Source organism: Pan paniscus, chromosome 1 (genome assembly GCF_029289425.2).
Source record: "Pan paniscus chromosome 1, NHGRI_mPanPan1-v2.0_pri, whole genome shotgun sequence".
Lineage (NCBI taxonomy): Eukaryota > Metazoa > Chordata > Mammalia > Primates > Hominidae > Pan > Pan paniscus.
In genome coordinates this window covers 169,788,503-169,815,441 of record NC_073249.2, presented here as the reverse complement: position 1 = coordinate 169,815,441, position 26,939 = coordinate 169,788,503, and the positions used below count along the sequence as shown (strand labels likewise).

At 43.1% G+C, this 26,939-nt stretch overlaps 1 protein-coding gene across 9 annotated transcripts in view; it reads right to left on the bottom strand.

The window, feature by feature from the left end:
• The window catches only part of DAB1 (DAB adaptor protein 1), a 1,250,774-nt gene that overhangs the window by 15,813 nt on the left and 1,208,022 nt on the right, over nt 1-26,939 (bottom strand). For 6 of the 9 annotated variants that reach the window (XM_008977956.4, XM_008977957.4, XM_063600991.1 and 3 more), the window contains 7 exons: nt 22,981-23,031; nt 22,844-22,891; nt 15,444-15,506; nt 12,998-13,106; nt 4,345-4,893; nt 606-733; nt 143-253 (listed from right to left, as the gene is read on the bottom strand). In XM_008977956.4, coding sequence (XP_008976204.1) covers nt 158-253; nt 606-733; nt 4,345-4,893; nt 12,998-13,106; nt 15,444-15,506; nt 22,844-22,891; nt 22,981-23,031 — 1,044 coding nt within the window. In that variant the 3' untranslated portion in view covers nt 143-157. The remainder of the gene's footprint in view (nt 1-142; nt 254-605; nt 734-4,344; nt 4,894-12,997; nt 13,107-15,443; nt 15,507-22,843; nt 22,892-22,980; nt 23,032-26,939) is intronic. The other 3 variants (XM_063600988.1, XM_063600992.1, XM_063600986.1) reach the window with 2 other exon arrangements.

The window sequence follows — 26,939 nt, the reverse complement described above, 5'->3', positions numbered from 1 at the left end:
GCGATGGTGCAAACATCAGCAATACAGCTCAGGCAAGGAGACATGGTGCAAACATTGAGGATGTGGCTTCAGAAGTGAAGAACAACCAAAAGGGAAAGCAGATAGCTTAAGGGTAAAGGAGATAAAAAGGACAGATACCTACCCAGACCTGCGCTATCTAGCTACCGGCCTGTGGACTTATATTATCACCACTGGGCTCCCCACTGGGCTCACCAAATGGATCACTGTTGGATGAGGCCTGTGATCCATCAGGCTAGAACACAAGAAGATAATACTTTTTTTTTTCTCTTTTCAAGCATTGAAAATATAAGACACCTGGATATACTTTCATGCAGCACAATCAGTTATTGTAAAGGAGGGTGCAACGGCATTTAGAGGATGCTACACCACAAATGTGGACTTGTAGTAACAATTTAATAAAAAGGCAGTCCTTTTCAGCTGACTCATTTGAACACAAAAGAAAGCCCCTTTAGCAACCCCTTGAGAACTTATGAGATTGAGCCAGCATTCTTTTCTATGTAGGCTTCCTCATGCATTATCCATTTCAGTTACAGAGGTCTTAATTTTAAGGAAAGACACAAACAAATAACAAACTGGTCACTTACAGCTTCTTGCTCTTCGCTTTTGCTGGGACTTTCAAAGCCCTCTTCAAAGATGTCATCTGTGGTAGGATCACTGGCATGGGATGCAGATGATTTGGATGGAGAGCTCTGTCTAGGGGCTGGGGTTGGAGCTACACAGAGACCACAGAAAAAGAGACATCTTAAGTGCCTGGCTGCCATCAATGTATCCCAAAGAAACCTCAGGAATCTGCTTATATTCAAGTCAAATCTTAGGATTCCTCTTCCTATTTCCAGTGGAATCAGTTGAATATTTGAATTCTTTCTCTGTACATATTGATCTTTCCTCTCACACATCTGACTTCAGGAAGGAGCTCATCCACACTGATAGGTAAGGCAGTGGTTCTCAAAGGATGGTCCTTGGACAAGCAGCAGCAGTAGCATCTGGGAATTTGTTAGAAATGAAATTTTCTGACCCTACCCCAGATCTACTGAATCAGAGACTCTGTGTTTGAACAACCTGCTACAGGTTATTCTGATGCATGACCAAGCTGAGAACTACTGGGCTATGGTTTGCTTTCTTCTTTCTGTGTTTCATCAGAGGGCACGTTATTGAGTGCCTTTCATGTGTCAAACACTGTTAGAAACTTTACAGACAATATCTCTAATCCTCATAAAACATCTTTGAGGTAGAGGTTATCCTAATTTGACAGGTAAGGAAAGTGAAGTTTGCTAATTTGCTCATGGCAACTGGTAGAACCAGATTCTGAATCCTGGCACATAGGAGGTATTCAATAAACACATGTTGAATAAAGAGAAAGTGTCTCAGTGATCTGGGAAAATGGATGTAGCTGATGGCAACTTCACAGCTGGTACTTGATTCTATAAGGACAAAGGATACGCATTTTCTGGGCTGACCCACCCACATCTCCTCTCATTTGTTTTAGAGGTTTAGAACAAATATGCCATTTGATACCACTCTTCTTTTAATAAATTCTAATTTGTCACTGAAAATACCGGTTACTGGCTAAGACCCAAGTGAGAGGGTGGCATGACTTGATTTAGCAGCTGAATTTTCCTAATGTTATAGAACTTAGAAATCAGACAGTGAATGATTGTAAAACTTAGTGCATACTTTTTACTCTGATGAATCTATATATAGAAAGATGATGCTATTTCCTAACTTATTATTTATAATGTGCCAATGAGTTGGACACTGTGCTAGGCACTTCCCATTCATTATACACCTTAATACAAATACTGCAAGTTGTTATCATAACTTTTTTGTTTCCCAGATGGAGAAATTGCAGCTCAGGGAGGTGAGGTGACTTGCGAAGGGTTAACACAGCTCTGAAATAGCAGCACTGGCATTTCACAGAGCTCTGTCTGACACTATCCAGTCCAACTGTGCTTTTCTGTTTCTATTTGAGGTTCACTTTTGATCCAACCAACCCTCTTCCCAAAACATTCTTAAGGGGATACTGATGGGTCAGAGGATATAAAGACTGGTTTTTCTAATTTTGTTCAAAATAAAACAGCAAGTTTTTGGAAAAAAATTTGCAATGAAATCTGTTTTGTTTCAGGAGATGACTATGGAACAAACTATATTGAAAGTGGGTTTAAAGCTATATGCAAACACCCTGAAGGGTAGTAGATGTTTAATAAATATTAGCTTAATTAGATCCTGAATTGTATTTGAAGTGGATTTTTGCTGACTAAAGGTTGAGAACACAAGCTGAGTTGCCAGTTCTGGCAGGTATACTGCTCAGACTTACCTAATGAAATCAATGGAAAGCATAAACAGGAGTTTATTTATGCAGGTGTCTTAATCTTTAGAAGGCTTTATAGGATGCTTCTAATACTCTAAAGCAGTGGTTCTCAGTCTGGGGCAATTTCATCCCTAGGGTACATTTGGCAATGCTTGGAGTCATTTTTCTCGACACTAGAGGAAGGGGATATACGTTTCTCTCATAGAGTGATTAGAGGCCAGGGTTGCTGCTAAACATCCTACAGTGGGACAGCCTCTGAAACAAAGAATTATCTGGCCCAACATGTCCATAGTGCCGAGGTTGCCAGCAATGCTCTGAAACATAACAGTAGCTAAGTCATCTCCATTTTGTTTATTTCATTCTCCATAACCTTTCCCAAATGCCTCTCATGTGCCAGGCACTAAGCTAGCATTATGAGAAGTGTAGGAATGATGGAGCCAGTTCCTGCCCTCAAAGAACTTAAACTCTCCTCTTTCATTTGTAGCTGGCACACAAGTCCATTGAAAGAGAGATGTTTGTTTTTAAAAAGATGCTTGCTTATTTATGCATGGCTGTCATTTCTTTAACATTTCATTTTTTATTCATTATTCCTCATTGAAACCCTGTGAGTCTGCATAAATAGAGATGCTGCCACTATGTAGATCGTATGGCCTGACTGCAAGTGGGTTGTTTATACACGTTGAGGGCATTCATTTTCAGAATAGCATTCTGAACCTGGCTGAAATGGCACAATCTAATTGTATTAACATTAGGGGTGTTTTTTTTGACAGTTCACAGTATTGGCCATGCAGTGATCCATATCACCTGTGACAGTAATGAAACCGCCAAACTCACTGTAGCATGAGCCTTTTCTTTCCTCTTATCAGGTGTCAAGGCACAGGCTGAGTCACCAGAACACCTTCCCTGAATTGTGTCAAACAAGTGTACATGTGCTCAAGTGTATCTGGATTCTGATTTGGCTGCACAGTCACTGTTTTCCAGATGTTTGCAGAAGAAATATGAGCTGGAGGAGACTCACTGAAAGCTGGAACTAGAAGGATGCACACTGCTCATCCAAGCCAATTCACTTATTTTACCAATGATAAAACTGAGTCTCAGAGAAGTCATACGCTTGCCCAAAGACACAGCTTGTGGTGGAGGAGTCAACACCAGAACTCTGGTCCAGGACTGCAAAAAAACACTTAACATGTGCTAATAATGAGGATAAAAGATACTTCAAATTCTGGGAGTTCTATAATGTTTGAGTACATATACCATTGAATCCTTTTAATAACCCATCGCTTACACAGATGAGGAAACTGAGGCTCATAGAAATAAAGTGCTTTGCCCAAAGGCACAAAACTGGTCAGTAATAAATCTGATCTCCAGGTTCCCAGTCCAGAACTTTCTGCAGCACTATCTTTTTGTTCTCTTTAACTATCAGAAGCTTTAACCTAAAATGAGGCTTCAACTATAAAAGCTATTTAAGACCTTATGGCTGCGTATCTCTGCCCTAAGTTTTCTCTTGATCCTTATTTTATATTCTAATGTTTAAAACTTGTTCCCCAAATTTTTAAAGTTTGCATTCATTTTTATTTCAATAAGACACGCCAAAATCTGTGTGTCATAAGCTGTCTATACATAAATAAATGAACGAATGAAGAGCAAACTAACAAAATCTTAAGAGGCAGAGTAACATGGTGGAAAAACACCAGGCTTACATTCAATTCAATACCACTTTGTCTATTGTCTTCATCTTCGAGCCTCACTTTCATTATCTGTCAAACAAGTCTAACAAAATTTATCATTAAGCATTATTATAAGTCTAAAAATAAACATGGAACATATGAAGAAGGTTTGTATGTTATCAGTGGTATCTAAATTGGTAGCTCGTAGTAGTAGTAGTAGTAGTAATAATACAAACAAAGAAGCCTGATTAATGCAAGTGAGATGAGTTATTTGACCCCAGAAACCCCACCTCCAGACATGAGTTACGGCTCTCATTGGGTTTTATGTCTTAAGTGAGGGGCACTCACGTGAGTTGGTCGATGGTGTGGTAGAAGTCACAGGGGTCAAATTCAACTGGGAGATGTCAAAGTCATCACAGTCGTCTGTATCCTGTGCCACCCCGACTTTGTTGAAGTAACTGGAGAAGGCCTCTGAGGTACAGGTGAGGGAGGGCTGGTCGGGTTTGCGGGAGGGCACGGGCGGAGGCTGGGCCATCTGGAAATCCTTAAACGTTTCTTTGCCCATTTTCTGCCTGGGCTTGTCGGTCTGTGGACTTGACCTGGTGGAGTCACTCGTGCCTGGGACGGTGGCAAGGGGGGTGAGGGGACCTTGGAACATGGCAGCTGGCAAAGGCATAACAGTTTGTGTGGGCATGAAGGCGGCTGGCGGAAACTGCCCGGCCACAGTTGGCCAGGGCTGCTGAGTGGCAGGAAAGAGACCCGGCTGGCCCCATGCAATGGGTTGAGCCCCCGGCATCACCTGAGCGACTGGTGGCTGGGCACCCATGACCATCTGCTGTTGGACGAGGGGCTGCTGACCCCAGAAGGACGGGAGGACAGCGCCCATTGCAACGTAACCTGGGAGAATGAAAAAGGAGAGTCAGGTGTTTCCCTGGTGTCCTGGGAAAGAAGGATGCATGGACTCAGGTAATTGACAGAAATGTATCAAGCACCAACTAAGTGCCAGACTGTGTGCCAGGGACTGGGGATGCCAAGACGAACAAGACAAAAGTCCTTGCTGTCATAGAGCCTATATCCTGAGAAGTGGTCAGGGAAATCCTCTCTGAGGAGATGATCTGTAAGCAAAAACTAGAATGCTAGTAATCACATTTCTGTAGTTGCTAAAAGTTTCTAAAGTCTCATAGCCTCAGAAGCTGTGTGTCTCAGGGACAGGGCAGAAGGATGGAAGGCAGGCCATCCTGGGTTTTCTCCTTGCCTCCTCTTCCTGCTGCACTTAGGACCCTGTCAATTGCATAAGCTCTCTAAGAGTCTGACTCTTTGTGGTAAAACCAGGTTATAATACCTTCCTTCACAGGCCTTAGGCAGTGTGCAAAGTGAGTAAGAATCTGAATGTTGGAGTTTTAGAGACCTAGGTTAAAATTCAAATGGCCACTTCTTATCTATGTAATTTGGGGAGCAGTTCTTAAATCTGTCTAGGGCTCCATGACTTTATTTGTAAAATGGGTATAAACACCTTCTATCTCACTGGGTTGATTTGAAGATTAATGGATAGTACATATTTAATATGTGGAGTATTGTACCTGACACAGGATCAACATTCAGCAAATGTTAGTAGTACGGTTTGGATTAGATAGAGGCTAGAAAGTTACTTATTACATTGCTTAATATACAAAAGACATGTAATAAATGGTAGCTAGAGGTATTATGCATGATTTCTGTATTATTATTCTTATTCCAATTTTAGAGAATAAAAAAAAAAATAGGGCCAGATGTGGTGGCTTATGCTTGTAATCCTAGCACTTTGGGAGGTCCAGGTGGGAGGATTGCTTGAGGCTTGGAGTTTGAGATCAGCTTTAGCAACATAACAAGACCAAACCAAAAATTTTAAAAAATTAGTCAGGAATGGTGGCACATGCTCAGAGTTCCATAGTCTCGGCACTCAGGAGGCTGAGGCGGGAGGATCACTTGAGCCCAAGAGTTTGAAGCAGCACTGAGCTATGATCACCCTACTGCACTCCAGCCTGGGTAATAGAGTGAGACACTTGTCTCTAAAAAAAAAAAAAAAAAAAGAAAGAAAGTTATTGTCCACTCAGGGGCACCTCATACATCAGTACAGGTTACACACTGCAAAACCCCACATCCTGTACTCACACTATTACCATGATAATTGTTCACTGTATTATTCTTTTTAGGTAAGACATATACATTTCAACAGGAGCACAAGCAACACTTGTTATAATAATAATAGTAACATAGTAACAGCAACAAGCTTGACTTATTAAATGCCTACAACACGCCACGTACACTAGTAGGTGTTTTATGTCTTCACGAAATCCCGGCAGGGTAGGTATTATTATCTCTATTTTAGGGATGAAGAAATTGGTGCTCAAGGAAAAGCAACTTGCTCAGGGTCATACAGGTTGTATGAGGTAGGAGCAGGGTCAAACTGAGGTTGTCTGTCCCCGCAAAGCCAGGGTTCCTTCCTTTGTGCCACACACTGCCTCACCCAGATGGCCAAGACCAATTTCTGATCTTTGCAGTTAATAGACCTCCTTGCCTTCTATTTGATTGTATTAGAATACTGCAGGCCTGCAGGAAACTCCCATGTGCTTCCAGGGGTCCCCACCCTTCTCAGGGGACACAATGGCCACCTCTATGTGCAGTTGAGCCTGAGAGACAAGTTCTCAGGCTGGGCAGAACAGAGAACAGAGAAGCTAGCTTTGCCTGGCCTCTCAAAACTAGCCTTTCCATGGCTGTCAGTAGGAATGTACCGATGCAGTGTAGTGAGACCAGGAAAAAAAGAGGAATGGATGCAGAGTATCCTAGCAACTTCCAAAGGGACAATGGGTGGGCGTTACGGCATTGATGACATTATGAGTCATCTCACTGACTCTTGTGAGCCCAGAGAGATCGAACGCAGGGTGCCTCACTCCATGCTCCAGTCACAGATATACCCGCCTTCATCTGACTGATACAGGCTAGAGCCAATATTCAAGGCCTGGTGATTTTCCTTGCAAGGTGCCCATTTCCTCTCATGCCGTGCTTCCCTAACAGGAGGCTCCAGAGAGGCACCAACAGGACACCTGGGCTTCTTGCTGATTAATCTCGCAGTGTTAAACACTTCTGTGGAATAAAACAATGATGTCAACAAACAAAATGGAGAATATCTTGTAAGACCACTTTGTCCAACTGCACTGAAACAAGAGGGGTGAAGAGGCCCTGGAGCTGAAATTTCAAACGTGAAGCTTGCTTAGCTTGCCTCGCCCATGGCATAATAACGTAGTGGCTTAAATCTACCAACAGATGAAGAATCCGGCAACTCCGTCTTGTTTTCTGGTTTACTTTGATATGGCCCAGTGGTTCTCAGTGGGAGTGCTACTGCCCCCTAGGGGTGGCTAGAAAATTTGTGGGGTGTGTTTCGATTGTCACAAGAGGAGGGGGTGGCACTACTGGCATTTAGGAGGCCCAAGCATTGACAGTAGACATCCTATTATGTCTGAGACCAATGCGTACGACAAAGCATTATTCCACATCCTGTTTATGATCATTTGCACCTAGAATCGACTTTGAATTACATGGAAATTCAGTTATCTTTGCATTTGATTTTAATGCATTTAATTTTCCAGGAATTCAACAATTGTGCACAGGAGAGAAGACTGTATTTTTGGTTTGGAACACTGTCAAAAGGTGTTCACTATTTTGGAAAATGGCAGTCCCTGACATCCCTGACAGAAGCGCTTCTCATGGTGGTGTAGCCACATGACACTTCTGTATTAGCCTGGACTTACAGCTGTGGCTTTCAGTAGTGATTCTACTTACATCTGACTCTTATGTCTCCTAGTGTGCTCAAGCCTGAGCATTTCCTTATTTAAATACATATATTTTTATTACAAGTTCTCTTTCTTTTCTTTCTGCCTTATACTACAGTTAGAGAATTATATTCATTTTGAAAAATTGTGTAGCTAGACTACATTATCTATGAAATTCATTTCAAGGTGTGAAAGGAGGTATTGCAAATATTTGTAATAAGAACGGGGTGCTGGGTCTGCAGGTGGAGAACTACCCACAGATTCAATCACCCAAGACCTGATGCCCATTTTGGTGAATGAGTGGATGTTTTCACTCTCTTGACATCAGCCTATTTTTGGCTTTGCTTTTATTCCACCCTCCTTGCTGCCGTGAAGGACTGTTTTTAAATGCATATATGGTACTTCATTGTCTTGAGTATAAGGCTCAGATGTCTTAGCTTGGCTATGCATCCTTGGGGGTCAGCTCCTTCCACCTCTTCATCACTATCTTCAATCCATATCCTCACTGCACCTTGCCCTCCAGCATTTGCAAACAAACAAAACCCAACCTGCTGTCTCTTGTCTCTGCTGGCCCATCTGCCTGGAAAGCCATCCCCCTGCTTCTGTGCTGTCTAACCCTGATTTGCTCTTGGAGACTCAGTTCACTATCACCTCTGCTGGATGGCTTCTTGCTCCTGTCAGCACCACTGGTCCTTCTCTGGGCTTCCACAGTACCCTGTGCTCGCCTCTATCATGACACTTGTCACACTGCCTTGCAATTGCCTGGTTGTTCTATCTTCCCTGATGAGACTAGAAACCATCTGCTGGCAGGAACTCTTTATTCTCTCTCTCTTTCCACCCTGCCTAGCATGGTTTGGGACGGGAGAAAGGCCCTACATAAAGGTAAATGAGTCCTAGTCAATACATTCACTGCATTTTTCCCGGTGTCTAATTAAACCCACAATGCATAAGTGCTGTGATCTCTGATGATTCTACTGTTGGTGGCAGGTTTTTTTTCCCCTCCCATCTTTTATTTTTTTTTTTCCACAAGGAGCTAACAGATGGGCTGTGCACACTTTTCTGGAGAAAGCTATTAGCATGTCTCTCTGGCTTCATGCCATCTGCTCCAGACCAAAGTACAATATTCAAAAGAAAAAAGGCAGCACAGGGTAATTGGGTATCATGTTTAGGAGCCTGCAGGTCCCACTCACTTTTCCTAGGGGGTCCCTGCAGCCTGGCTCTCCTCAGCCTGTGAGTTAAGGCTGTCTGGCCACATGGTCTTGTGCATGAGCGAAGGGACACATCAGCAGCAGGACAGTGGTGGCACTGGACACAGGGAGCCACTTGGTGGCTGCCACTGCAGCCACTTAACAGCTTGTTAACTGTTTACTATTAGTGTCCAATAGTGGAGGGAGGAGGTACTAAGGAGCATCTGTTTATGCCATGAACTTCAGAGCAATCATAAATCTCCTTGCTGTGGAGTGAAAGGGAACACCTGCCTTGCTGCCTTACAGTTAGGTTTTTAAAAAGTGTTGAAAATTGTGATTTATAGCCAGATGCTGACACCTGGGGATACCCCCATTATTTGAAAAAAGAAAAAAAGGCAGACTGAAATATAAGAAAAGCACTAAAAACGAAGGAACTCCTCCAACATTTATACAGAACTTGTATGATATCTCTTATCTACATTATCTCATTTGATGGATTCATTCATTCAAAAATACCTCCACTAGGTGCCAATCACTGCTTTAGTGTGTGGAGACAAAACAAAGAACAAAACAGTTACCAAAAAAAAAAAAAAATTCTTACCCTGTGGAGCTTACATTTTTGTGAAGTTGATCCTTTCCACAAGCCTCTGGGGTAAGTGTGATTGCTATCTCTTTAATTTGTATAGGAGAAATTGCAACTCCATGAGGGAAAGATTTGATGCAGCTACACACTGTATGAATAGCAGATCCAAGGCTCCTGAAGAACCATGTAGCAAACATCTGTTGAGTGCTTACTGATGGAAGCACTGCCAGGAACTGTTGTACATATTTTACAACCTGCATTTACTCATGCAATCCTTAGAAAAACTCTATGAGGTAGAATTATGATCATCCCCATTAAAACGGGGTAAGTTCCCTGAGGCTCAGAAGATATTTATCTGAGTATGGTGCAGCTGGCTAGTGGCAGAGCTTGTGTTCATACATAGTACATTCTCCAGGCCACCCATTCTCCTGCTGTCTGCTATGAGCAGTCAAGAGGCTGAAGACCTAAACTTTATTACAGGCACTAATTTCCAGGTAAAGGAAAAAATATAGGTAGAACAGGACATATATTCGTCTACTGTAGAAATCAGAATAATCATAATAATACAGCATATTCTACACTAAATATTGATGATGTGCCAGCATTTTTCAGTGTGTAGTGATACAACTTCTACAGCTGCAGTTAATGTAGTGATTCATTTAATTCTCATGATATTGTTGCAAAGTAAGTATTATTTTACACTCAGTTATAAAGATGAAGAAACTCTGACTCTGACAGGTCAAGTAATTTGCCCAGGAGTCTAAAGCTTAGAAATAAATGGCTGAATCAGGATCCAAACCTGGCCCATTAGATTCAAAAGCCCCCAGGAGCCAGTCCATCCGTTGTATCACATACTCCAGTTCACTTCCCTGTCTCCTTATCACTGGCTGGACAATTAGTCACAAGGAGATCGGGATTCAATAGCTGCAGAAATTTTTATGGCCAGTTAAGGGAGAAATAGGGCACACACTTTAACACCAACTGAAGCCAGTTCTGTCATATTAACTTGAGTCAGAAAGCAAAAACATGCTAATTGAAATTAATTTTAGACTCGTGTTCTAAAAGTTGAAATCTTGGAGGTAATCTATCAAAATTTTAGCAGCTAAAGAAAGGAAATCTGGATATGTGGAAGTGGCTTGTCCATAGCTTCCAATGTGGCTGGTTAAGCAGCAAGACTAAAACCCAGGTCTTCCAAGTCCCTAATCTGGTACAGGTTTGAAAGAGGGCCCAGAGCAGTGCTGTGACTGACCCGGTGATATCGTTTGGCTGTGTCCCCACCCAAATCTCACCTTGAATTGTAATAATCCCCATGTGGAGATAAATGAATCATGGGGGTGGTTTTCCTCACACCGTTCTCATGGTAGTGAATAAGTCTCATGAGATCTGATGGTTTTATAAAGGGGAGTTCCCCTGAACACAAGCCCTCTTGTCTGCCACCATGTAAGACATTCCTTTGCTCCTCCTTTTTCTTCCACCATGACTGTGAGGCCTACCCAGCCATGTGGAACGGTGAGTCCATTAAAACTCCTTCCTTTGTAAATTACCCGGTGTCAGGTATGTCTTTATCAGCAGCGTGAGAATGGACTAATACACCCAGGCAGGTCCTCAGCGTGTTTTTAATCAAATGTTAGGGCTGGAAGAGATATAAAATTGCATCTAGTCCCATCTTCTCAATTATAGAGAAGGGAATGGAGACTTGGGGGACCAAGTCATTCCTCTGCCTGGAGTACCCTGAACTCTGATGCCTACTTGAGACTTTCCTGTCCCTGCTAGTCCTGTCACACGTCACCTAGGCAAGAGCCCCTCGTGACTACAGGGGCTCCACTTACACCTGCCCTCTGCCTGCACTCAAAAGCCCCCATGCTCTGGTCTGCATTTTCTTTTGTCCCTATCACTTCTCATTTTTAAATATATTATGCAAATTACTTATTTTTATGTTATTTCCTGTCTTCCCAGTAAAAGGTAGGCTCTCTGTCTGTTGTGTGGACTAGCACATCCCAAGCACCTATACAGGACCTGGCACATAGAGGGCACCCGGTGAGCATTTTTGAAATGAACATGCCTGCAAATTTGTAAGTTTGGGGCCATCATCTGTCCCAGCATACCCTTTACAGATAAAACAATGAGGACAAAGCATGGGCACTCTGAACACAAGACTCAAGCATAGAAGGGTGGTGTATTTCTGATGGAAAACTCTTACTCTTATTTAAAATGGCATGTGCCATTATAGTAGTCCCATGGATATTTTAATATCTATTTTAGGTAAGGAAAACTAGTCATCATCACTATCCCTTTTTAAAGATTAGATTGGGAAACTTCACAATTGAATACATTTCTAGGCAATTTGCAGTCTAAACTGTAAGTTAGATCCAAGGGTTACCAACCTCTATTGCTTCTAAAAGTTCATAATGATCCCTTAGCTCATGAGTAATAACCGTAACTATTTTAGAACAGGGTATGCATTTTTAATTTACTTTGAATAAAAGCACAGTTTATATTTGGTGGCAAGAATTTGCTTCTAACAGTATGTAATTAAAAGTAATTATAGAAAAAAATGCAAGAAGATTGGTATTCTAAAATATTCAAACAACTCTATTTGCCATTTATAAGAATAAAGGCAAGAAAGATAAAGCCACAGATTTCAAATACATAGTTAAAGAAAACCACAAAACCCTTTAAGGCTCCCATGTATGTGAAAAACAGAACTAAACTACCTTTGGCTATTTGCAAGTACAGTGGCCTGGCCACATGGAACGCCTCATGCCATGGAAACAAGGTAAGATTGCTGGGCTCCATCCATTTGTAACTCACCTGCAATACTGCCACTATATATTTTTTTACCTTGTTGTAAAAGTAGTAAATACATTTAAAGACTATTTGAAAAACAGAACACATACTTTCTAACTCACCCGGAGTCTCATTATTCTCACAACTCAGTTAGCAGTTTGCTCTTGTCCCATAGGGTGCTCCCCACTTTGTCTGGGGACCTTCCCCTTCCTTGAGTCAGCACCAAGTAAGGCAGATCCCTTCTATCCATCAGGTCTCAAGAAGTCTATAGAAAGCTGACTCCATGTCCTCCCCTGCTTATTGCTTTCTCTCCTGGCAGAGGTGGAAGAGTGGAAATGGACTTGGGCTAATTGCACAGCTGTGCGTATGCCATGCTCCCAAAAGCTGCACACCTGAGTAACATAGAATCTTGAGCTCTCTGGGTGAAAGACATCAGTGAATTCCAGGCCAGTAACATCCCAGAGCGCTGGACCCCAACACCACCTCCTCCTCTAAATAGCTTCTCAATGTCACCTGAAGAGTCACAGGAGAGAACAGCAGTGTTTTATCATCATTCGGTGGCTGGCTCTGTAAACTCTTTCTCTCTCTTAATGAGTGAAGGCCAAAGGAAGGGAAGCTGGTGGAAGAGGGCTTACCTGAGGGTACAGCAGCAGTGCCGAAAGGTACAGAACTAAACACATCTGCACTCGCTGGAAGGGTCTGAGATGAAGATGGGATAAAGGCATCACCTGGAGTTGCAGGAGTCTGCCAGACAGAGAGAGGCAGAGGACACATGAGACCTGGCTTAGCAGTCATCAAGGCTGGGAGGTAGCAGATGCAGGAATTAAGGTGCAGGGGAAGGGGTCCACAGTTCAAGCCACTTATAGGGTGTGCAGCCCATGTGCTGGTTACATACACTTTATCTATATGGGAAATGACACCTCCAGAGCTACTGTGAGGATTAAGTGAGATTATGTAATTAAATTATTTTACATTACTTAAATTTTTAGCACCGTGCATAGGCATGTAGTAGGTGCTTGGCAAATAATGGCCAGTATCCTAATGATTTAGTTTGAGCTCCTACTCCCTGGTGGGTGTTTTCAGGTATCAAATTTTCCATAATATTTGGCATTCACCCTTTAGAGGTGGCCAATTCAAACTGAAATACACCCACTCAAGACCTACTGTGTGCCCAGCTCAGGGGTTGCAATTTAATACACGGTCAATGAGCAGTTGTTGACTAAATCAACACACAAAATTTAGCAAGTGGTGCACAGACCCTTGTATCCTGGTGCCCCCCCAACACCCCCCGTCAGCGCCCCAGATTTTGCCTGAATCTTCATTTGCAAAAAGAAGTAAATATTTTCAAGAAGACAACAAGAAACAATGCTTGCACCACTGAAAATTCTACAGGGCCTAGTCGGTGCTGGAATTCCAAAAAGGTCTGCTGCATGGACTGGTGGGCAAGATGGGGGATACAGAAATGAAAACATCAGTACTCATAATTTTGTATATGTCCACACCCATTTATAGCAGGCTTTTGCCTACAGAGTGTAAATCTGTTCGATGCTGTAATATCCTTTTTTTTCCCCTTGGAATAGGCTGGGGCAAGCAATTAATCCTGAAATCATGGCAATTAGACAAGGCCATTTTTAGACTAGCAGCTTGCAGGACGAATGGCATTGTTCTGAGGATTATTAAATACCCATTTGGACTGCGCTTGGGTTCAGGGCCAGAAACACAGCCATGAGCTGCTGTGTTAAGCACTTTTAAACACAGTCAGCGCTGTTCTTTCTTTCCCCTTTGTGACCTTGGGTGAGTCACATGTCCTCTCTGGGACTCAGTTTGCTCATCTGTAAAATGAAGGGGATAAGGTTAGAAGATCTCTTCAACCCTTTCTAGCTGCATAGCCCTGCCGTTCTGCAACTCCAAGTTCCCAGGAAGAAGCTTTTAGCCCAGGATAAAGGGTAGAATGACAATCGCTAGAGCCATCCAGCTTCTTTGGGGACAGAGGCTGCAGTCCCCTCCCTCAAGGCTGCCTTGGACATCAGGTGTTGGCAGCAGGGCAGCTGTGCCTAGATTCCCTGGTGGCAGCAGTGGGCAGCAGTGTCTTGTGCCATCTGTCCTCAGTGGTGAGGTTACAGCCTTTTCTCTGTGAGGCGCATCTTGCCAATGAACCATAGCACCATCCCTCGGTTTGCACAACTGCGCAGTGCCCAGAGGAGCTGTCCCCTCCCGGCAGCTTCAGCTGGTGCAGCTGCGGCTGACTGCTCTCTGCCCTCCTCCGGGAATGGGCAGGGGAGGGGCTGGAGGGGCCATCTCGGCTCTTTTCTTTGCAGTGGTGGCAGAGTTGCTTTTGAATGCATCCAGCACTGGGATTCTGTTTTGCTTTGGTGTTAATTCTGTTTTCTTCTTTTCGTTTTCAAATTAGGTTCTCCCTGCAATCTCTGTCCTTTTGTAAGCACTGACTGAGGTACACTGGCTGAAGCTGTGGCTGGGAATCCAGAACTTCTTGAGAAGCTCAGTGAGGCCCAGGTCATGGTCTGCAAAGCTGAAGGGCAGGCTGGAAGGGAGGGAAGAAACAAAAAGGAGGGAGAGAGGAAAGAAAGAGGGAAAGGAGAGAAGGATGGGCAGAGCAGGGTGTGGGGAGAAGATCCTTCCTTTACTGGGCTGACCACCTATGCTGTACTGGGCTTGGGGCAGGTGCTGACAAATGCCTCATCATATGTGCTATCCCGAGTTTCCTGCCTACAATCCCAACCAGGTGATGTGCCCCTTGTAGTCAGGAAGCACATCTCCTTCGGGCCTTTCTTCTCAGACCACAGCAGAACAGCAAGCACCCAGGCAAGTCCTGTCATTGCTAAATGCATGGTCTCGTTTATTTCTCAAAACAGAGGCATATATCATACTTCCCCTTTATAAATAGCCAAGCAAATTAAGGATCAGAATGACTAGTTAGTTTGTCCAAGTCACACAGCTTGAAAGAGTCAACACTGAAATCCACCAGCAGCCCTCTTTCACTCAAAGCCCAGATTCTGGCCACTGAGGGGATGTGGAAAGAAAGGAAAGGGGTGCAGGGTTCAGAGAGCAATGCATACTTACGGGGGGAGAGGTTATATCAGGGGGTGTGGACATGTCCCCAAAAAGTTCTAACTGGGTCACAGCCTGTAAAGACAAAAAGGTAATCATGTGACTACAAAGAAAGCTGGTGCTGCTGGGCCCTGCTTTACACACAGTATGGTATGCGGATACACATTTCTGTTTTTCATCATTTCTAGATAAACCGTAATCCTGATGGGTCATTACTATACCTCAGGATCCCAAAGGCAACATCTTGAATGCAGCCAGAATCAATTCTTGCTTCCTTGCATCTGGCTATTTATCTAGGCTTGGTCAAGACTGCCCATTAATCACTTCCCATAAGCAGTAATAACATTACTTCACACTTATTTACCATCAAATGCCAGCAATGTCTCTCTTTTCTAGGAGATAAAGGCAGGGAGGCAATCCCATCATTGGTTTTTCTCTCATGAGTGTATCCACACATACAACTTGCCTTCCATGTGCAAGTATGGACATGACTTCATGGTCACGTCAGTAAGGGCTCCCAATAGCATTCACCCTGAGAGGTAGGAATCATCATCCCCATTTTTACAAATAAATAAACTAAGTCTCAGGGATGTGGCATCAAGGTCATCCAGGCCACGATTTAAATTTTCTGAATACAGAGAATGCAGTCAAACAGCACTCTCCGAAAGAGTCCATCTTCAGGATAAAAAAATGTGGTTGGAGGAAAAGAAAACATTTCATTTAATACCAGGAAAGGCATCAAAAACAACCCAGTGTATACACCATTAATCACTCCTAGGAACTCCATCACTGCAGACACTGCATCATCTCTCTCCCCATCCATCATATGGGAGTGTCTGAGCAAGGCCAGCCACAGCAGCTAAAGAAACCCTTTAAGATACACTTAGAAATTAATCTGCATAAACTGCCAGATTCACAGACTGTAGGGAGTCTATGGCGTGACTTAATTATGACAAGTATGTAATCACATGCTTTGTACAAACCTGTCCACTAAGGAAAAACCACTTTTCCCTTATCTTCAGATCTTAAGTGATAGCTTCAAACTGGGGGAACTTAGACATACCACTTAGTAGAAGGGATGTGAAGAGTCCGACTGCCCTGCCACACAGGACTCCTGCACTCAAACCACTCTAACCAGGTCATGGCTGGATCTCTAGGTTCATCCAAAGAAGGGAATGTTCTTTCCTACTGGCAAGTGAGCAAGCTTTGGGCTCTGGAAAAGGTCCCACACTCCATGCCTGGGGGTGTGAGGTACTGGTAAGATAAACCACAAGAGAAAGGAGCCCCAGGTCAGGGAGGGCCCCAGATGGGGAAGAACAAGGAGTAATTGTTCTGAGGGATGGTTAATCACAAACAACCCAAGGGCACAACCACCTTGTTTGCAGGTAGCCCCTCCAGCACAACCCTATAAAACTTACATCCAGCCCCTGCCTCTTTGCAGACAGCCCCTTCTCTGCCATGCTGCCCACTGCAATCTTGCAATGTATTTTCATACTTTCTCTAATAAGTCTACCTTTCTTTACCCACAAATGTCTTCATAAATTCCTTTACTGCCTGGACCGCTGGGCCCAGATAGTAGCTACCCCCCAACAGGGGGTATATTTGGATTCTACCACTTTCAATATCTGCAACTCCTCAGAATTACAGTTCCTTCATCTGGGCAATGGAGATGATAAGATCTCCTTTGGAGATGTATTGACAATATTAATAGGAGAACTTTCTTTGATGTTTGGTTAAGACTGGTTGAAAGAGCACAAAAGTCTCTTTTTGCTGAAAGGAGACAAGCTTGGCTTTGTTAACTTACTTGCAGCTCTTCCTTCCCTTTCAGCTTTCAGATTGAATAACAGTGCCTGGCACACAGTAGGGCCCTATAAGGACTGATTTTCTTTCCAACTGCACAATAATTTTTTATAAATGTTCAACAACTGCTAGATGCTGGGCACTGTGCTATGTGCTGGGAACATAAAAATGAGAAATGCCAACTCTCAGCCTGCAGAGAGTTTACAGACTGGTGGGGAGGATATCCAATCTGTAGATGCAAATAATCTCAGGTAATGCAGCAGAAATAGCAACAGGGGTCTCTACAGGATGCTGTGGGAGTACCTAGAAGGAAATTGATCTGGTTTGGCTGTGTCCCCACCCAAATCTCAACTTGCATTGTATCTCCCAGAATTCCCACATGTTGTGGGAGGGACACACGGGGAGGTAATTGAATCATGGGGGCTGGTCTTTCCCATTCTGTTCTCATGATAGTGAATAAGTCTCACAAGATCTGAAGGGTTTATCAGGGGTTTCCAATTTTGCTTCTTCCTCACTTTCCCTTGCTGCTGCCATGTAAGATGTGCCTTTTGCCTTCTGCCATGATATTGAGGCCTCCCCAGCCATGTGGAATTGTGAGTCCAATTAAACCTCTTTTTCTTCCCAGTCTTGGGTATGTCTTTATCAGCAGCATGAAAATGGACTAATACAGTAAAATTGTTACCAGTAGAGTGAGGTGTTGCTGAAAATATACCCAAAAATGTGGAAGCAACTTTGGAACTGGGTAACAGGCAGAGGTTGAAACAGTATGAAGGGCTCAGAAGAAGACAGGAAAGTTTGGAACTTCCTAGAGACTTGTTAAATGCCTTTGCCCAAAATGCTGATAGTGATAAGGACAATAAAATTGAGGCTGAGGTGGTCTCAGATAGAGATGAGGAACTGGTTGGGAACTGGAGCAAAGATGACTCTTGCTATGTTTTAGCAAAGAGACCAGTGACATTTTGCCCCTGTCCTAGAGACTTGTGGAACTTTGAACTTGAGAGAGATAATTTAGGGTATCTGGCAGAAGAAATTTCCAAGCAGCAAAACATTCAATAGGTAACTTGGGTGCTGTTAAAAGCATTCAGTTTTCTAAGGGAAGCAGAGCATAAAAGTTTGAAAAATTTGCAGCCTGACTACGTGATAGAAAAAAAAAATTTCTGGGGAGAAATTCAAGCCAGCTGCAGAAATTTGCATAAGTAGCAAGGAGTCTAATGTTTATTCCCACAATCATGGGGAAAATGTCTCCAGGCCATGTCAGAGACCTTCATGGCAGCCCTTCCCATCACAGGCCTGGAGGCCCAGGAGGAAAAAGTGGTTTTGTGGGCTGGGCCCAGGGTCCCTGTGCTGTATACAGTCTAGGGACTTGGTGCCCTGTGTCCCAGCCACTCTAGCTGTGGCTGAAAGGGACCAATGTACAGCTCAGGCTGTGGCTTCTGAGGGTAGAAGCCCCAAGTCTTGGCAACTTCCATGTGGTATTGAGTCTATGGGTGCACAGAAGTCAAGAATTGAAGTTTGGGAACTTCCACCTAGATTTAAGATGATGTATGGAAATGCCTGGATGCCCAGGCAGAAGTTTGCTGCAGGGACAGGGCCCTCAGGAAAACTCCTGCTAGGGCAGTGTGGAAGGGAAATGTGTGGTCAGAGCCTCCATACAGAGTCCTACTGGAGCTCTGCTTACTGGAGCTGTGAGAATAGGGCCACTGTCCTCTAGACCCAGGAATGGTAGATCCACTGATAGCTTGTACCATGAGCCTGGAAAAGCCTCAGACACTCCATACCTGCCCATGAAAGCAGCTGGGAGGGAGGCTGTACCCTGCAAAGCCACAGGGGCAGGGCTGCCCAAGACCATGGGAATCTACCTCTTGCATCAGCGTGACCTGGATGTGAGATCTGGTGTCAAACAAGATCATTTTGGAGCTTTAAAATTTGACTGCTCTGCTGGATTTCAGACTTGAATGGGCCCTGTAACCCTTTTGTTTTGGCCAATTTCTCCCATTTGGAATGGCTGTAATTACTCAATACCTGTACCTCCATTGTATCTTGGAAGTAACTAACTTGCTTTTGATTTTACAGATCATAGGCAGAAGGGACTTGTCTTGTCTCAGATGAGACTTTGGACTGTGGACTTTTGGGTTAATGCTGAAATGAGTTAAGACTTTGGGGGACTGTTGGGAAGGCATGATTGGTTTTGAAATGTGAGGACATGAGATTTGGAGGGGCCAGGGGCAGAATGATATGGTTTGGCTGTGTCCCCACCCAAATCTCAACTTGAATTGTATCTCCCAGAATTCCCATTTGTTGTGGGAGGGACCCAGGGGGAGTTAATTCAATCATGGGGGCTGGTCTTTCCCATGTATTCTCATGATAGTGAATAAGTCTTATGAGATCTGATGGGTTTATCAGTGGTTTCTGCTTTTGCATCTTCCTCATTTTCTCTTGCTGCTGCCATGCGAGAAGTGCCCTTTGCCTTCTGCCTCTCCCCAGACAAGTGGAACTGTGAATACAATTAAACCTCTTTTTCTTTCCAGTCTTGGGTATGCTTTTATCAGCAGTATGAAAACAGACTAATACAGAGGTCCAACCAGCTTTTGGCAAAGTTTAAGAAGGTTTTCTAAAGGAAATAGCCAGGAGCTAAATCCTGAAGGAGAGGAGCCATGTGACCAAAAAGAGGAGACCATCCAGGCAGAGGAAACTGCTTAAAATGGCCAGAGGCCCAGAACAGAGTAGGTAGGTGGTAATGGAAGCAGTTCACTGTTACCAACATGAAGGTGGGAGAGAAGAGGCCAGTGTGGTGGACAAGGGCAAGGTTGTGGTGGGAATTTCATACCTTTCCCAGCCTTTTCCATCAATTCCTGGCTATCTTGTTTCTCTTTCATACAGTAACAGCCCAGCAGCTGATGGGAATGAGGTGGACAGCACACAGGTGCTCTCCCAAATCTTGCTGGACTTGAAATGTTCTTCTTTGGTAATCCTTCTCTAGCATGTTAGCAATATTTTATATTATTTGGTGAAGCTATGCTAGTCTTTTAGACCCTCTTCCAAATTCATAAAAGGAATGTTTATTTAATCAATTCAAATGAAGCTTCTGGGCTTCTTTGAGACTGCAACTCTATGCTTTTAAAATGGGCCACAACTATTTTCAGTGTTAGGAAAATATTAAAATGAAGTTATTAATTAAGTCACACAATTTACATTTCAAATGTGTTGAACTCATGGCATACTTTTACTAACATCATAAATATAATTTATTGGCTAATTTTCTCCTTAAGCACAACTTTTAAAATAACCTTCATACTTGACATATAGACTTTCCTTTTGCCAGATGATTTTCACTCAAGGATTAAACGAGAAAAACATGCAGAGGCATAAAACATAGATTGTTATTTCATTCCATTGGTTTGCTGTTTAAATAGAACCTTGAGTTAATTAAATTTTATAGAAAAAGGGGATTCTTGGGCCATAAAATTAAAAATAATCCTAATAACCATATGTGATTGAGAATCTGAAATAGTATCTATTTTCACAGGCCTCCTCCCCATGTTAACCCCAGTCCTTTTATTTGTAAGCTAATAAACCATGTTCCATCTGATAATACTGCTCTAATGAATCATTTTAAAAGCCTCAAGAGAATAAAACTAACAATTCACATTTGCAAAACACTTTATAGTTTGCAATACAGTTTCAAATACATTATCATCGTGTTTGATACTCACTGAGCCCCATAAACTCAACAGCATAGGCACCATTGTCACTATCTATGTTTCACAGATGAACTAGCTGAGGCTGAGGTTAAGTGACTCGCCTCTGATCAGTCAGCTAAAAGCAGCTGGGATGGACTTGACCCACACACCCACCAGCATCTTGTTCATCGATCCATCACTTTACCAAACCTTAGTTAGCCTTGCTACATCGTGGAAGTCCAGCTCTACAACATTCTCTAACCAGAAATCTGGGTTGCTAGGAGGTCTGCCATGATGCACATCCATTTGAGGTCATTTGGAATGTCAGCTTGAGATGTCTGTTTGCCAGAGAGTAAGGCCCTTCCATTACTGGCATTTCAAATGTCTCCTGGTAAAGACAGATGTAGCTGGACATGGCAGTTTTGCCCCTTTTTTAGCCCCCTGGGCATTTTCCAGGGGTAAGAAGAGTGATATTGGAAGGTGTACAGACAGTGAAGGAAAAGTAGCTTCGATGTTTAGGGAGGTAGTCCCCCAGTATCTCCATCAGGCCTGTTCTCTCCCCAGTCATTCTTTGATATGAACAAGTGATGGTTTTTCAGTAATATCTAGTTCAAGATTAGTATACTGGTCCTTCCAACTAGATCACTGCAACTAGACCCCTAGGCCTTTCCCAAAGAGAAATTCTGAAGGCACCATTGATGGAGGCTGAGATGTCATGGCTGACCCCGAAAACACCTTCTCACAGACCCATTCCCTATGTTTTGGCAACAGGAGTTCTGTGACCCTTCAGTGGGCAGACATGGGAGTTCCTACCTTGCATCAGCTACCAAGAGCAAGGGCTACAGAGATAGGTAAGGCACATTCCTGTTCCTATTGTCATAAGATGGCTGTTTTATGGAAACACAGACCCAGAGACACAATCAATGGAGGAGAGAAGCACAGGGGGTTATGAAAGAAGAGGCCATCTCAGGGTCTGACATGTGCTCCTCCTCCCACCTAGAACACTCATTCCTTCTCCCACACATCCTTCAGGACGCAAATTAGAAGGCTTTCTGTTTTGCTTCCTATGAAGTGGCTTCCTAACTCAATTTGTACCCTATTCCATTGCCCATGATACTCCCAGATCAGTGGTTCTCAACCTTGGATGCACATTGAGATCATCTGCGGAAAAATTATTGATGCCTGGTTCCCACCCCTAAAGATTCAGAATTAATTGGTTTGAGGTAAAACCTAGTCACTGGAACTTGGAAAGCTCTCCTAATGATTCTAATTTGATGCCAAGGTTGAAGATTTTTGTCCTAGAGGTTTCCTAATACGTATTTAGGAGTGGTAATATTCATTGGCTTCTGTATCAATCAATTTGAACAGATGTTGACTGCAACCAATATATTTATACCAGGTTATACTGACTGAATAGCAACCTCGCCTGTTTTTTATTCCCAGTGGTGTACTTGGCACGTCCTGTTCATGTATCTGAATTCCTACTGTATCATGTTATACTACATATACTACACTAAGCTAGGCGAGGCTCTACTGTCATATCTTATCCCAGGCAATGTTGCACTATGTTACACTGTGAGCTTCTTTAGGAAAGCCCCTTTCCTCCATCTCTAGCTTCTGTTAGGATGCCTGGGACATGTTAGAGGTTTGAAAAATCTTGCTGGATGAAAAGAAGGGGTGCTATCTCCTCTCCAACATACACTTTTGTTTACATACACACACACACACACACACACACACGTGTACATACACTCTCACTATCTGACCTCATGGCAGGGCCCACCAATAGTCTTCCTGGGGACATTTGAATAGGTACCTACTAGAGCAGAGCAGGGCAGGAAATCTGCCATTCATGCAAGCTGGATGAAGAGAATATGGAATGCATGAGTATGAGCAGAACAACCTCATTTAACACAAACCTCAAGGCCTTACCTTCGTTGCCTCAAAAATCTCATCAAAGTCCGTGGGCAGGTTTCTGTTCTGTAACCACAAGGCATGACTGATGAGCATGAAATGAATGATGAGATAATGACATGAAACAGTTAACCAGAGAGGGCTGTAATTCTTACCGGGGTGGCTGCAGCAAACCGTTCTTCAAAATCCTCAAACGAATAGCCATTCTGAAAGTGGAAGGGATGATGAATGAGGATGAAGTGAATGACACACAAATGACATGGATTTATGAGTTTAATGATGACAGTATCTATGGTTCACACTTCCGTGGTCTCAGTAGGCGGGAGCTGTTTCCAATGTCTGTGAAAATCTTGGAATATGTTTCTAGCATAAGCAGATGATAAAACATGGGTCTGATTAGGAAATACAGCAATGGTAAATCTGTAAGTTTAAAGTCCATCTTCCTGCAATTAGAGACATCGCCCCGCAGTTACAGACATCAGCAATGGCCATGGATAAGAGCATGCTGTTTACACCCGAGATTTTTCTTTTAAAAGAATAGAATGTCATCTTGTGCTTTAGCCAAACTTTACAGCTGGTTTCCATGTGTTTTTATACATGTTGTCTTCTCTGCCTGAAATGCTCTTCCCCTCGGCCGGGTGCGGTGGCTCACGCCTGTAATCCCAGCACTTTGGGAGGCCGAGGAGGCGGATCACGAGGTCAGGAGATCGAGACCAGCCTCGCCAACATAGTGAAACCCCATGTCTACTAAAAATACAAAAAATTAGCCAGGCGTGATGGCAGGCACCCGTAATCCCAGCTACTCGGGAAGCTGAGGCAGGAGAATCACTTGAATCCAGGAGGCGGAGGTTGCAGTGAGCCGAGATCGTGCCACTGCACTCCAGCCTGGGTGTCAGAGCGGACTCCATTTCAAAAAAAAAAAAAAAGAAAAGAAATGCTCCTCCCCTCATCTCTGCAAGCTCAATGCTTCCCAAATTCTTCAAACTCATCCCAAAAGCCACCTCCTCCATGAAGAGTTTCTCTATCTTTTGAACTGAAATCCTCCTGAGTGTCCTCAGTACATTATCTATGTATCTGTGTCTATTACACCATGAACTTCCTCAAGCAGCTGGTAGAGGGTCTCCCCCTGCAGCTGGTAGAGGGTCTGGCACATAGCAGTCCTCAAAAATACAGAAATGAAAGCACGTTCGAGAAGTAGCTGGCAGTGGGCAACGTTTAATTGCTTTGTTAACTTTGTATTTTATTGTTTATATTACACATTATAGGTATGTACAATATATCATATACATGTATATCTTAATGGCCATGTTCTAGCCTATATGTATAAGCTAATTATTCTTTGGATGATTTCCAAATAGTAAAACATTAATATAAATCTGCTAATATGGACATTAAAATGGAGTTATTACGCATGAATAGTTTTGAGGAGAGCTTTTGGCAATGGAGGAGTGGGAAAACTATCACCCATAGCCTCGTAGTACTGTGCTTTGTCAGAATTTGCTTTCACCCTGTCTATAGGACATGTGACTGTTACTTCCCTCAGCCCCATTTACGAAGTGCAGAGCAGAGCAGAGTGGAAGAATCAACGTGCCCAGGCCCACTAAGGCAGAGCCTTCAGGTCAACCACTAACCACCTGTTTCCACCAGCCCATGGTTCAACATGACTTAACTGTGGCTTCAATGAGAGGAAAAGCCACCACATCAAATAACCAGACATTATTATTATTATTATTATTATTATTATTATTTGGCCAGAGGTGGGGAGAGGTGGTGAGACAATATTAGTCTAAGTGATCCTATCATCTATGGTGTGGCCTAAGAGGTTAAGGTTATGTCGCTACATCCTTTATAAATTCACACACTCCTAGCAATTTATGGCAGAGCCCCTACCAACTAGCTCTGGGTCATAACTTTTAATAAAAACATTTTTTAGCATCCAAAATCTCATTACATCTGTCCAATATAAAAAAGCAAATGGCTTTGGAGCATGATGGATGAATTAAATAAATTTGAAAAACAGCCTGTGGAAGAGGCTCATAAAACCCCCCACCATGTCCCATATAATGAAAATGTGGGAGGATAACCAGTGTCAGCATGAGCATGTTGTCACCTTCCTGGGAAAGGAGAGGTGGCCTTTGGTGAGGTGTGGAGCTGAGGTGTGATGAGGCGATTTCTTTGAATTCAGTTGAAGCTTGATCTGAGCAGATGAACAAATGCATTTTTTTGGAATCACACAGATATGGACCGGGTCCTGGTCACGTCAGGCCATGGATGTGCTGGCCATGTAACCCTTGACAAGTCAATTAACCTCAGTTTTCTCATCTTTAAAGTGGAGTGGGTAATGACATCATGGCAAGTTTATTGAGCAGTTTAATTGAGATGTGTGTGTAAAGTCTTGTTTGGTGTTTAGCACATAGTAGATGCCCAAGGAATAGTAGCTATTATTATCTTCTCCTATTTTTGGCTCATTTCAGTAACGCACATGCACTTTTTTTTTTTTTTTTTTGAGACAGGGTCTCACTCTGTCGCAGGTTGGAGGGCAGTGGTGCAATGTTGGCTCACTACAACCATTGCCTCCCAGGCTTCAGTGATTCTCCTGCCTCAGCCTCCCGAGTAGCTGGAATTATAGGTGCATACCACCATGCCTGGCTAATTTTTGTATTTTTAGTAGAGACGGGGTTTTGCCAGTTTGGCCAGGCTGGTCTTGAACTCCTGACCTCGGCCTTCCTCAGCCACCAAGCCCAGCCCCAATGCACATATTTTTTAATGCTAGGAAATTATTATTACATAATATTTGGAAATAGAGGAAAAAGAAATGAAAATCTTTCCAATGGCCTCTCTTTAGAAACCACCTCCACTCAAGAGCCCAACACTTCCTAGACTTCCCATCCTTACTCCTGAACCCTTCAATCCATTCTTGACTCCATCTTCTCTCTTTTGCCCTGCTCTTGGCTACAGTCTTGCCTGATCATCTTCATCCCATCCGTATCTTTTTTTACCTTGTGTCTACCTTACTGTTCTAACTCTGGCTCAGTCATTTCTCAGAGCTGCTCTCTTACAGCTACCTGTTTGGGGAAACCTTTGGAGACACCCAGTGCACTTCCTCCAGCCAGTGGGGAGATGCTGCCAGCTAATAAATACACTTTTTCCCAGGTGATTCTTATAGACAAAAACTGATCTACTCCCTAGTCTCTCCAAATTGCTAAATCTTGTTTTACCCACAATTACCACTTGAGTTTTAATTCATTTATATTAAAGTCTTTTTTGTTTTGTTTCTTACAGATTTTTTTCATACTATCATAGCATGTACACAGTTTTGTATTCTTTTAAAAACTCAACATGACATCAAATTTACTCGCAACTTAAGCTTCCAGTGAGGAAACATAAAAGAAGATATTCTCATGTTGTTTCAATATGGTTCTGGCTTGAATCATCATTAAAACATTGAAATAAAGTTCCCACAGGGAGTTTATCTTCCTATAATCTCTTTTCAAAACAGTGGGGACACTATGATTCCATTACTGAGTAAGGCAACGAGGAAGACCAGATTCATGTTATTCTTACAGGAAAAATGACAGTGGATAAGGGACTTGGGATAAAAAAAATCTCACAAAGGAAGAAAATCTTTTTTATGGCTTCCAAATCAGAAACCTGCTGTGGTTCTCACTCCTGACTGCACAGTGTAATCCTTTGGGGCAGCTACTAATGCCAGAGCCACATCATCAGAGATTTGGATTGTACTGGTCTAGGGTGGGGCCCTGGCATCAGTAGGTTTTAAAAGCTCCCCAGGCGATGCTAATGTGCAGCCGGATTTGCAAATCACCATGCTGGGGAATAAACTCTCAGTAGGAATAATTAGCAGAAGGTTCCTAGGAAAACTGAAGCTGCCTTGATTGATTATGCAATTGATTAATTAGTTTCTTCAATGAACATTCACTGGGTGCTTTCCACATGCCATGTCCTGGCTGGGCACTGGAGATACCTAGATGAATAACACATGGTCCTTCTTTTCATAAGGTCAGAGCAGAGCTATGCTGTATAATCTTTGTAGCTTGGGGTGGACAGTTGTGGGACAAGGACCACACAAGGCTTCTAGATCTAAACTCAGAGCTCA